The 13,683-nt window shown below is 42.6% G+C and overlaps 2 protein-coding genes across 3 annotated transcripts in view; both read right to left on the reverse strand.

The window, feature by feature from the left end:
* CDC42 (cell division cycle 42) overlaps positions 1-13,683 on the reverse strand; it is a 390,560-nt gene that overhangs the window by 56,259 nt on the left and 320,618 nt on the right. The gene's annotated exons all lie outside the window — the stretch shown is intronic.
* PHC2 (polyhomeotic homolog 2) overlaps positions 1,899-13,683 on the reverse strand; it is a 67,581-nt gene continuing 55,796 nt past the window's right edge. For both annotated transcript variants that reach the window (XM_060759137.2, XM_067472839.1), the window contains 2 exons: positions 9,974-10,277; positions 1,899-6,469 (listed from right to left, as the gene is read on the reverse strand). In XM_060759137.2, the coding sequence (XP_060615120.2) occupies positions 6,315-6,469; positions 9,974-10,277 (459 nt within the window). In that variant the 3' untranslated portion in view covers positions 1,899-6,314. The remainder of the gene's footprint in view (positions 6,470-9,973; positions 10,278-13,683) is intronic.

The following is a 13,683-nucleotide window of genomic DNA, read 5'->3' on the forward strand; positions in this document are numbered from 1 at the left end:
CATTCGAATGGCCTTGCAGCTCCAAAGCCTGGCTGCTTCCTGTTGGAAACTAGGCAAAGGGAGGTTTACATGGCATTCAAATGGCCTCGCAGCTTCAAAGCGTGGCTGCTTCCTGTTGGAAATTAGGCAAGGGAGCTTTATATGGCATTCAATGGTCTCGCAGCTTCAAAGCCTGGCTGCTTCCTGTTGGAAACTAGGCAAGGGAGGTTTCTATGGCATTCAAATAGCCTCGCAGCTTCAAAGCCTGGCTCCTTCCTGTTGGAAACTAGGCAAAGGGAGGTTTACATGGCATTCTAATGGCCTCGCAGCTTCAAAGCCTGGCTGCTTCTTGTTGGAAACTAGGCAAGGGAGGTTTGTATGGAAAATAGCCTTGCAGCTTCAAAGTCTGGCTGCTTCCTGTTGGAAACTAGGCAAGGGAGGTTTCTAAGGCATTCAAATGGCCTTGCAGCTTCAAAGCCTGGCTTCTTGCTGTTGGGAACTAGGTAAGGGAGCTTTATATGACATTCAATGGCCTTGCAGCTTCAAAGCCTGGGGAATCATATATATATATATATATATATATATATATATATATATATCTGTGGAATGATGTCCAGGGTGGGAGAAAGAACTCTTGTCTTCTTGAGGCAAGTGTGAATGTTGCCTTTGGCCACCTTGATTAGCATTGAATGGTCTTGCAGCTTCAAAGCCTGGCTGCTTCCTTCCTCGGTGGGAATCCTTTGCTGGGAGGGATTAGCAGGTCCTGATTGTTTCCTGTCTGGAATTCCCGTTTTCTGAATGTTGCTCTTTATTTACTGAGTTGCTGTGGGTTTTCCGGGCTGTTCCAGAAGCATTCCCTCCTGACGTTTCTCCCGCATCTATGGCAGGCATCCTCAGAAGGTGTAAGGTCTGTTGGAAACTAGGCAAATGGGGTTTATGTATCTGCGGAAAGAGGTCCAGGGTGGAAGAAAGAACTCTTCTCTGCTTGAGGCAAGTGTGAATGTAGCAACTGGCCCCCTTGAGTAGCACTGAATGGCCTAGCAGCTTCAAAGCCTGGCTGCTTCCTGCCTCAGTGGGAATCCTTTATTGGGAGGTGTTTGCTGGCCCTTATTGTTTCCTGCCTGGAATTCCCAATACATAGATATTATTATGATGAAGGAACGTTGATATTAATATTCAATGAAGCGACTAATAATAATATATTTATATTTATAATTATATAATTATTATATAAATATAATAATATAATAATATGTCAATAATATAATTATAAATAATATCATATAAATAAATTATTAATATAATAATAATATAATAATTATAATATAATAATAATAATAATTATAATAATTAATATTAATATATTATATCAGCTGGGTTCACTGCTCTCTGGATAAGGGTGAACTACAATTGATATTTATAATTATAATTATAATAATATAATTATAAATAATATCATATAAATAAATTATAAATAATATAATTATAATAATATAATAATATAATATAATAATTATAATTATATAATTATATAATTATAATAATGTAATTATATATAAATAATATAATTATAAATAATATCATATAAGTAAATTATAAATAATATAATAATAATAATATAATTATATATAAATAATATAATAATAATATTATAATAATAATATAATTATAATATAATAATTATAATAATTATTATAATAATTAATATTAATATATTATATCAGCTGGGTTCACTGCTCTCTGGATAAGGGTGAACTACAACTTCCAATTTCCCACACGGTCATACGGCCCAGAAAACACAGGCAGGAAACAATCAGGGCCAGCAGGATGTGTTGTGCATATTTTAGCAAGCGAGGGGCTGCCACCGAGGAGGCCCCGTCCAATCCAAATGCCACAAAACGACACACGATCCGAATCCGTTTCTGTAAAAGTGAGCTTTTATTTTAAAAAACCAAGGGTCTGGGGGCCGTTGGAAACAGTAGAAATTCTTCCGGGGCCGGAGCCGCGGGCGGGTGGGAGTCCCAAAAAAAGGGGGAGGCGCAGCTCAGCTGCAGCGCTCCCGCAACCTGATGCACCTGAGCCCAGCTCTGTCTGTCTGTCTGTCTGTCTTCCGGGGAGAAAACCGGCTCCTCCTGCCTTGCCCTGCCTGGCCGGCCTCGAGGAACGGGGCGGGGAACAAAGCCAAGGGAAGGGGCCCAGGAGCCGAGGGGGGCCTCGAGGCCGGGGCGTGGGGCTGCAGCAGAAAAGGCCAAGGCGCTCCTGGGCGGCATCCATGGGAAGTCATGATATCGCATGAAAGGGATCTGGAAGCCTTAATCCACCCTGAACAAGGTATTAGTATTTATTATTATTATTATTACTATTATTATGATGAGCCAAGAGTGTGATGCTGCAGCGGAAAAGGCCAACGCAATCCTAGGCTGCATCCATAGGAATATGTCTGGGGGAGTCATTGAAAGGGATCTAGGAGTCTTAATAGGCCACGAAGAACACATTAATAATAATAATAATTATTATTATTATTATTATTATTATTATTATGAGCCAAGAGTGTGATGCTGCAGCAGAAAAGGCCAATACAATCCTAGGTTGCATTCTTAGGAATATAATGTCTAGGGAAGTGACTGAAAGGGACCTGGAAGTCTTAATAGACCATGAAGAAGGTATTATTATTATTATTATTATTATTATTATTATTATTATTATGAGTCAAGAGTGTGATGCTGCAGCAGAAAAGGCCAATGCGATCCTAGGCTGCATCCATAGGAATATAATGTCTGGGGGAGCCATTGAAAGGGATCTAGGAGTCTTAATAGGCCACAAAGAAGACATTAATAATTATTAATTATTATTATTATTATGAGCCAATAGTGTGATGCTGCAGCAGAAAAGGCCAACGCAATCCTAGGCTGCATCCATAGGAATATGTCTGGGGGAGTCATTGAAAGGGATCTAGGAGTCTTAATAGGCCATGAACAAAGCAATAATAATAATAATAATAATAACAATAATAACAATAAGCAAGAGTGTGATGCTGCAGCAGAAAAGGCCAATACAATCCTAGGCTGCATTCATAGGAATAGAATGCCTAGGGAAGTGATTGAATGAAATCTGGAAGTCTTAATAGACCATGAAGAAGGTATTTATTATTATTATTATTATTATTATTATTATTATTATGAGTCAAGAGTGTGATGCTGCAGCAGAAAAGGCCAACGCGATCCTAGGCTGCATCCATAGGAATATAATGTCTGGGAGAGCCATTGAAAGGGATCTAGGAGTCTTAATAGGCCATGAAGAAGACATTAATAATAATAATAATAATAATAATAATAATAATAATATTATGAGCCAAGAGTGTGATGCTGCAGCAGAAAAGGCCAATGCAATCCTAGACTGCATTTATAGGAATAGAATGTCTAGGGAAGTGATTGAATGATATCTGGAAGTCTTAATAGACCATGAAGAAGGTATTTATTATTATTATTATTATTATTATTATTATTATTATTATGAGCTAATAGTGTGATGCTGCAGCGGAAAAGGCTAATGCGATCCTAGGCTGCATTCATAGGAATATAATGTCTGGGGGAGTCATTGAAAGGGATCTAGGAGTCTTAATAGGCCACGAAGAAGACATTAATAATAATATTATTACTATTATGATGATGAGCCAAGAGTGTGATGCTGCAGCGGAAAAGGCCAATGCGATCCTAGGCTGCATCCATAGGAAAACAGTGTCTAGGGAAGTCACTGAAAGGGATCTAGGAGTCTTAATAGACCATGAATAAAGTAATAATAATAATAATAATAATAACAACAACAACAACAACAACAAGCCAAGAGTGTGATGCTGCAGCAGAAAAGGCCAATGCCATCCTAGACTGCATTCATAGGAATAGAATGTCTAGGAAAGTGATTGAATGAAATCTGAAAGTCTTAATAGACCATGAAGAAGGTATTTATTATTATTATTATTATTATTATTATTATTATTACTATTACTATTATTATTATGAGTCAAGAGTGTGATGCTGCAGCGGAAAAGGCTAATGCAATCCTAGGATGCATCCATAGGAATATAGTGTCTAGGGAAGTCATTGAAAGGGATCTATGAGTCTTAAGAGACCATTAAGAAGGTATTTATTATTATTATTATTATTATTATTATTATTATGAGCCAAGAGTGTGGTGCTGCAGCAGAAACGGCCAATGCGATCCTAGGATGCATCCATAGGAATATAATGTCTGGGGGAGTCATTGAAAGGGATCTATGAATCTTAAGAGACCATTAAGAAGGTATTTATTATTATTATTATTATTATTATTATTATTATGAGCCAAGAGTGTGATGCTGCAGCGGAAAAGGCCAATGCGATCCTAGCCTGCATCCATAGGAATATAATGTCTAGGGAAGTCACTGAAAGGGATCTGGAAGTCTTAATAGACCATGAAGAAGGTATTATTATTATTATTATTATTATTATTATTATTATTATGAGCCAAGAGTGTGATGCTGCAGCGGAAAAGGCCAATGCGAACCTAGGATGCATCTATAGGAATATAATGTCTGGGAGAGTCACTTAAAGCGATCTAGGAGTCTTAATAGGCCATGAAGAAGACAATAATAATAATAATAATAATAATAATAATAATAATAATAAGCCAAGAGTGTGATGCTGCAGCGGAAAAGGCCAATACGATCCCTGGCTGCATCCATAGGAATATGATGTCTGGGAGAGTCATTGAAAGGGATCTAGGAGTCTTAATAGACCATGAACAAAGTATTTATTATTATTATTATTATTATTATTATTATTATTATGAGCCAATAGTGTGATGCTGCAGCGGAAAAGACCAATACAATCCTAAACTTCAGCCTTAGGATTCAAGTGTCTAGACTGAGAGGAGGCTGAATGATAATGGTGAAATGGATCTAGGAGACCAAATGGAGACCCCAAGAGGAGCACCAGCCAACGGTATGACGCGGCAGCGAAAAAGGCCAATGCCATTCTAGGCTGTGTCAACAGAAAACGAGGCCGAGGGAAGGAATAGTCTTCCAAATCTATGATGCTAAGGAGGGAGGGAGTGGAGGGCGAGAGTTGCGAGGGGCCCGTTAAGGGGACAAACCTGGTCCGGAAGATATCCGAAGAGTCGACCCTCTCCGCGACAAGCGGGGAAGTCATGAGCGTCGAGCCCCCCGCAGCGGCTGCTTTGACCCTGTCTGCTCCCCCGACCCAAACGAGGACCCTAAACTCGCTACGGACCCCTAAAAAAAGGGACGGGGAGGAGGGCACTAAGCGGCACCACACACACACACACACGCACGCCTACACGATACAAAAAAAGTTAAGGCAACGGTCCTGTTTGGCTTTCTGAGGTTTCAAGTAGGTTGTGTCCGATCCAGCTTCTGATACAAAAAGCAGGGGAGGCCGAGACGCACGCGGCGTTCCCCCCGAAAATGGCATCTTTTGCACCTGAGGAGGAGGAAGAGGAAGAGGAGGAGGAGAGGAAGGGAAGCTAAGGCTACCTATGTATGTACACCACACCCCCCGCTCCCGAGGGGGGACTTGTGCTCGAGTGCTGTACACCACCCCCCGCTCCCGAGGGGGGAATTGTGCTCGAGTGCTGTACACCACCCCCCGCTCCCGAGGGGGGAATTGTGCTCGAGTGCTGTACACCACCCCCCGCTCCCGAGGGGGGAATTGTGCTCGAGTGCTGTACACCATCCCCCGCTCCCGAGGGGGGAATTGTGCTCGAGTGCTGTACACCACCCCCCGCTCCCGAGGGGGGAATTGTGCTCGAGTGCTGTACACCACCCCCCGCTCCCGAGGGGGGAATTGTGCTCGAGTGCTGTACACCACCCCCCGCTCCCGAGGGGGGAATTGTGCTCGAGTGCTGTACACCACCCCCCGCTCCCGAGGGGGGAATTGTGCTCGAGTGCTGTACACCACCCCGCGCTCCCGAGGGGGGAATTGTGCTCGAGTGCTGTACACCACCCCCCGCTCCCGAGGGGGGAATTGTGCTCGAGTGCTGTACACCACCCCCCGCTCCCGAGGGGGGAATTGTGCTCGAGTGCTGTACACCACCCCTCGCTCCCAAGGGGGGAATTGTGCTCGAGTGCCGGCGGCCAGAACGGAGGGGCCGCCTAGGAGTCCTTCAGCATGCAGATGCGGGCGTAGATCTTGAGGGCCCATCTTTTGCACCTGAGGAGGAGGAAGAGGAAGAGGAGGAGGAGAGGAAGGGAAGCTAAGGCTACCTATGTATGTACACCACCCCCCGCTCCCGAGGGGGGAATCGTGCTCGAGTGCCGGCGGCCAGAACGGAGGGGCCGCCTAGGAGTCCTTCAGCATGCAGATGCGGGCGTAGATCTTGAGGGCCGGGCCCAGCTTGATGTTCATGGCGCTCATGAGGTGGTCCTCCTTCAGCAGCAGCAGCGCCTGCCCATCAATCTCCTGGGCGCGGAACTCCTCCGCAATCTCCTGGCAGCCTAGGGGACAAAGACCGGCAGGGAGGTCAGTCTCGAGCCAGGCTGTAGTATTCATTTATTTATTTATTTTACTATTTTTGTATACCACTCTTCTCAGCCCTCGGGCGACTCAGAGCGGTTAACAACAGCCAAATTCAGTGCTCAAAAACATCACAAAACAATTAAAACAGTAGCATAATAAACGGTTAATATAAATCAATAAAAACATCTCATTCGCAACTCATAGTTAAGATCAAAATCCAGTCTCATCATCCAATTCTTCCATATCCCTATGTTCGTTACACTGCCTATTCAAATGCCTGCTCGAACAACCAGGTCTTCACTTTCCTCCGCAATGTCAACAGGGAGGGGACCGATCTATTATCTGTAGGAAGGGCGTTCCACAGCCGAGGGGCCACCACTGAGAAGGCCCTGTCTCTCGTCCCCACCAAACGTACTTGTAACGCAGCCGGGACCGAGAGCAGGGCATTCCCAGATGTCAACAGGGAGGGGGCCGATCTAATATCTGTAGGAAGGGCGTTCCACAGCCGAGGGACCACCACTGAGAAGGCGCTGTCTCTCATCCCCGCCAAACATACTTGTGACGCAGCCGGAACCGAGAGCAGGGCATTCCCAGATGTCAACCTGGAGGGGGCCGATCTAATATCTGTAGGAAGGGTGTTCCACAGCCAAGGCGCCACCACTGAGAAGGCCCTGTCTCTCGTCCCTACCAAACGTACTTGTGACGCAGGCGGGACCGAGAGCAGGGCCTCTCCAGACGATCTTAACACCCTAGCTGGTTCATAGGAGGAGATGCGTCCGGACAGGTAAGGTGGGCCAGAATCGTTTAGGGCTTTATAGGCTAAAGCCAGCACTTTGAATTGGGCCTGGTAGCAAACTGGCAGCCAGTGGAGCTGGCGCAACAGAGGAGTTGTATGCTCCCTGTTAGTAACCTGGCTGCTGACCGTTGGACCATTTGAAGCTTCCGGACAGTCTTCAAAGGCAACCCCACATAGAGAGCGTTGCAGTAGTCTATACCGGATGTAACCAGAGTGTGGACCACTGTGGCCACGTCAGACTTCCCAAGGTACGGGCGCAGCTGGAGCACAAGTTTTGACTTGTATCAGCAGGAATACAGTGTTGACATCAAGAGAAGTCATATGGGAGGTGTCCGGATTGACCAAATATGGATTTGGGAGTCTTCGTGCACCCCAAGGTGAACATGAGTCAACATTGTGATGTGGCTGCTAATAAAGCCAATCTGATTCTAGGCTGAATCCACAGTGTCTGGATTGACCACATATGGATCTGGGAGTCTAAGTATCGGGATTGGCCCCTACCTTAAAAACCTTTAAAAAGGACCTTAAAACCTGGCTCTTCCGCTGCGCTTTTGATGAATAGGTTTACATTCTCACACTATTGCTTAGCCTCAAGGTTTTGTCATTGGAGTATATGTCCACCCCCCCCCCTTTTGTGGGAAAGCCTGATTCCACAACCCACAAGTAAGAGGAAGGAAAGAAAGGAGAGGAGAAAAGAGAAGAAAGGAAGGGAAAGGAAAGACAGAGGGAGGGAGGGCTGAAAAGAAAGGTCAGAAAGGGGAGAAGGATGGATGAGATGGCTCCTTCAAGGCAGAGAGGGAAAGAGAGAAAGGAGGAAAGGAAGGAAAAGGAAAGAGGGAGGAAAAGAAAGGACAGACAAGGAGGGAGGGAAAGAGAAAGGTAAGGAAGGAAAGAGGGGATGGAAAGGAAGGACAGAAAGGGGAAAGAAGGGAAGGACGGACGGAGGGAAGGAAGGAAAGACAGGGGAAGGACTGAAATGAAGGTGCCCAAGGGAGGGAGGGAGGAAATAATAATAATAATAATAATAATAATAATAATAATAATACTTTATTTATAAGTTGCCCTATCTTTTTACTTCCCAATCAATTGGATTTACCTTTTACTGTTCATTTCTTTTTAGTGCTTTTGCTTTTATACCCTCAATAAACTGCTTGCTATTTTAACTCAACAGGAATCCTGCTCTGGGGTGCAACAGGGAGGGAAAGGAAAGAGGGAGTGGAAAGGTATGAAAAGGAAGGATAGAAAGGGAGGGAGGGAGGGAGGGAGGGAAAGAAGGAAGGAAGGAAGGAAGGAAGGAAGGAAGGAAGGAAGGAAAGACTGAAATGAAGGTGCCCAAGGGAGGGAGGAAATAATAACAACAACAACAACAACAATACTTTATTTATAACATGCCCTATCTTTTTACTTCCTAATCAATTGGATTTACTTTTTACTGTGGATTACTTTTTAGTGCTTTTGCTTTTATACCCTCAATAAACTGCTTGCTATTTTAACTCAACAGGAATCCTGCTCTGGGGTGCAACAGGGAGGGAAAGGAAAGAGGGAGTGGAAAGGTATGAAAAGGAAGGATAGAAAGGGAGGGAGGGAGGGAGGGAGGGAGGGAGGGAGGGAGGGAAAGAAGGAAGGAAGGAAGGAAGGAAGGAAGGAAGGAAGGAAGGAGGGAAAGACTGAAATGAAGGTGCCCAAGGGAGGGAGGAAATAATAACAACAACAACAACAACAATACTTTATTTATAACATGCCCTATCTTTTTACTTCCTAATCAATTGGATTTACTTTTTACTGTGGATTACTTTTTAGTGCTTTTGCTTTTATACCCTTCAATAAACTGCTTGCTATTTTAACTCAATGTTGTGGTGTTTAAAGTCATAGGGAATCCTGCTTTGGGGTGCAACAGGGAGGGAAAGGAAAGAGGGAGTGGATAGGGATGAAAAGGAAAGATTGAAAGGGAAGGAAGGACTGAAATGAAGGTGCCCAAGGGAGGGAGGAAATAATAATAATAATAATAATAATAATAATAATAATAACAATAATAATAATAACAATAATAATAATAGTAATACTTTATTTATAATGTTCCCTATCTTTTTACTCCCTAATCAATTGGATTTACCTTTTACTGTGGATTACTTTTTATTGCTTTGGCTTTTTTACCCTCAATAAACTGCTTGCTATTTTATCTCAACTGTATGGTGTTTAAAGTCGGAGGGAATACTGCTTTGGGGTGCAACTGGGAGAGAAAGGAAAGAGGGAGTGGTAAGGTATGAAAAGGAAGGATAGAAAGGGAAGAAAGGAAGGAAGGAAGGAAGGAGGGAGGGAGGGACGGACGGACGGACAGGGGAAGGACTAAAATGAAGATGCCCAAGGGAGGGAGGGTGGGAGGAAATAATAATAATAATAATACTTTATTTATAACATGCCCTATCTTTTTACTCCCTAATCAATTGGATTTACCTTTTACTGTGGATTACCTTTTATTGCTTTGGCTTTTTTACCCTCAATAAACTGCTTGCTATTTTATCACAACTATATGGTGTTTAAAGTCGGAGGGAATCCTGCTCTGGAGTGCAATCGGGAGGGAAAGGAAAGAGGGAGTGGATAGGGATGAAAAGGAAGGACAGAAAGGAGGAAGGAAGGGAAAGGCTGGAGCCTCCTCCGGCGTTAAGCGGGTGCCACAGGGCCTTACCGGGAAGGGAGCGTATGAATTCGTGGACGTCCTCCACGTTCCACTTGTGGGGCTCGCTGGGCAGGAAGTGGTGCCCGATGGCCACCAGGTCGCGCACGCGGACGTCGGTCAGCTCCACCTCGCGCTCGGAGGGGCAGCGGCGGCGGCGGGAGGTGGAGGAGCTGGCCGAGAGCGGGGAGAGCGGCTCCTCGTAGCTAGAGTTGTCGGAGCCGCGGCTGGAATCCTCCTGGGCCGCCCGGGAGAGGTGCTGCTGCTGCTGTTGCAAGGGACCCGGGCCCGAAGTGGGGGGCAACGCGGGCGACACCTGCGAGGAGAATCAGAGCGAGAACGAGTCACCCACCATGCTGGCTACGCATGCACTAGTTTGTTGCATCGACTCGCACTATCCACCAAAACCTTGCAAACCATGAATTGCAATGCATTAATGCACTGGCTGCAATTTGCATGCAAGCATAACAAGATACCTTATTATTTATTTATTTACAGTATTTATATTCTGCCCTTCTTACCCCGCAGAGGACTCAGGGCGGATTACAAGGCACATATTTTTGCGACACGGGCATTCGGTTTTACTCCTTCTAAAGATTTCATACTATATATACGATATAGGTAGAAAAATAGATATATGATTATATATAATATAGATGAAATTAACATTTAGTAATTATTTTGTATCTATAATTACTATTACATAATTATTGCAAATTATTGTATTAATTATTGTATTGTATTGTATTAATTATTGTATTGTATTAATAATTACAAATTATTTGCATTTATAATATCTATTATTCTTGCTGTTATTTGTATATAATTGCTAGTATTTTTATTATTAGTATTCTTATTATTTGTATCTACAATTGCTGTTATTATTATTATTATTTCTATTTACAATTGCTATTATCATTACTTGTATTTATAATTGCTATTATTCTTGCTATTATCATTATTTTATATTATATTATTTAATTATATTATCATTATTATATTATTTAATTATATTATTTAATTATATTATATTATTATTTAATTATATATATAATTATATATTTAATTATATTATCATTATATTATTATTATTATTATATTATTATATTATTTAATTATATTATCATTATTCTTGCTATTATCATTATTTGTAATTACAATTGCTATTATCATGATTATTACTATTTGTATTTACAATTGCTATTATTATTATGTATTTACATACTAATTTATTATTATTATTATTATTATTATTATTATTATTTATGTATTATTATGTGTTTACAGTTGTTGTTATTATTACTATATGTATTTACAATTGCTATTACTATTGTTGCTATTCTTATTTGTACGGTACGTTTTTTAAGGGACATGTCAATAAGGATAAATAACAAGGAGGAAATTTTAAAAAAATAATTGGTAAGACAAAGAAAGAAAGAAAGAAAGAAAGAAAGGATCGAAAAAAGGAAGAAAGGATAAAAGAATGGTATGACTAAATATGTGAAATGACTTTGTTTTTCCCTTTTTCCTGTAATCCAAATATATGTTATGCTCGACGTATAAAATCTAATTTTATTTTTTTTAAAAACAAAAGGAAGGAAGGAAGGAAAAGAGGGGGAAAAGGAAGGAAGGAAGGAAGAAAAAAGAAGGAAGGGGAAAAGGAAGAAAGGAAAGAAAGAAAGACGGAAGGAAAAATGCATGCATGCGAGGAAGGGAAAAAGAAAGGAAGGAAAAAAGGAGGGAGGAAGGAAGGAAGCAAGGAAGGAAGGAAGGAAAAATAGAAAAAAGCAAACAAGGAAGAAAGGAAGAGTAAAAGCAAGCAAGCAAGGAAGGAAGGGAGGGAGGAAAGGAAAGAAAAATAGAAGAAAGCAAGCAAGGAAGGAAAAAAGTAAAGAAGCAAGGAAGAACAAAAGAAAGGAAGGAAGGAAAAATAGAAGAAAGAAAACAAGCAAGGAAGGAAGGAGGGAGGGGAGGAAAAAGAAAGAAATAAAGGAAGAAAAAAGGAAGGAAAAGAGGAAGAAAGGAAAAATAGAAGAAAGAAAACAAGTGAGGAAGGAAGGAGGGAGGGAGGGGAAGGGAGGAAAAAGAAAGAAATCAAGGAAGGAAAAAGGAAGGAAAAGAGGAAGAAAGGAAAAATAGAAGAAAGAAAACAAGTGAGGAAGGAAGGAGGGAGGGAGGGGAAGGGAGGAAAAAGAAAGAAATCAAGGAAGAAAAAAAGGAAGGAAGGGAAAGAAAGAAAGAAAAAGGAAGGAAGGAAGGAAAGGAAAGAGGAAGAAAGGAAAGAAGGAAGGAGAGAAGTAAGGAAGGAAAATAGAAGAAAGCAAGCAAGGAAGGAAGGGAAAAAGAAAGGAAGGAAGGGGGAAAGGAAGGAAGGAAGGAAAAATAGAAGAAAACAAGTAATAAAGTAAAGAAAGGAAGGGAGAGAGGGAAAAAGAAATGCATGACAAAAATGATTCAATTTCTAAATGGGTCTATTATGTGAAGCAAGGAAGGAAGGAAAAAGGAAGAAAGGAAAGAAGGGGGGGAAAGGAAGGAAGGAAAAATAGAAGAAAGCAAGGAAGAACAAAAGAAAGGAAAGGAGGAAGCAAAAGAGGAAGGAAGGAAAAATAGAAGAAAGAAAACAAGCGAGAAAGGAAGGAAGGAAAAAGAAAGGAAGGAGGAAAAAAGGAAGGAAGGAAAGAAAAAGGAAGGAAGGAAGGAAATGACAGACCTGAAAAACCCAGTGAAAACAGTGAGTGAGAGCCAGAGAGCAGTGGGGAGGGGGCGCCTGAGGGACCCTGGGGTCCCAGTCAAGGGTCTTCTGTGGGGTGAGGGGGTCCTTTCAATCTTGGAGGACCACCATTCTCGGACCAATCTCCCTGCTGTGCCACCTCTACAAAGTTCTGGAGAGACTTATTTTGCATACAATTATGGAAAAAATAGACTCCTGTCTGATCCCACAGCAAGCTGGCTTCAGGAAAGGCAAAAGCTGCACATCGCAAGTGCTGAACCTGACTCAGCACATAGAAGATGGCTTTGAAAGGCTTTGAAAGGCAGCAGATCACAGGAGCTGTCTTCATAGACCTGTCAGCGGCCTATGAGACTGTCAACCACCGCCTCCTCCTGAGAAAAATGTATAGTATCACAAAGGACGACCACCTCACCCGCCTCATAGGAAACCTGCTACAGAACAGGAGCTTTTTTGTTGAGTTCCAGGGCCAGAGAAGCAGATGGCGGAAACAGAAGAACGGCCTGCCTCAGGGGAGCGTGCTTGCTCCATCCATGTTCAACATCTACACAAATGACCAGCCACTGCCAGAAGGGACAGGGAGCTTCATCTATGCTGATGATCGTGCCATCACCACTCAAGCAGGGAGCTTTGAGATGGTAGAACAGAAGCTCTCCGAAGCTCTAGGTGCCCTTACTGCCTATGACAGGGAAAACCAGCTGATCCCTAATCCATCTAAAACACAGGCATGTGCCTTTCACCTTAAGAACAGACAAGCATCCCGAGCTCTGAAGATCACCTGGGAAGGAATCCCACTGGAGCATTGCAGCGCACCCAATACCTGGGAGTCACTCTGGACCATGCTCTGACCTACAAGAAGCACTGCCTGAACATCAAGCAAAAAGTGGGCGCTAGAAACAATATCATACGAAAGCTGACTGGCACAACCTGGGGATCACAACCAGATACAGTGAAGACATCTGCCCTTGCTGCTGAGTATGCATGCCCAGTGTGG

Source organism: Anolis sagrei, chromosome 13 (genome assembly GCF_037176765.1).
Source record: "Anolis sagrei isolate rAnoSag1 chromosome 13, rAnoSag1.mat, whole genome shotgun sequence".
NCBI classification, from domain to species: Eukaryota; Metazoa; Chordata; class Lepidosauria; order Squamata; family Dactyloidae; genus Anolis; species Anolis sagrei.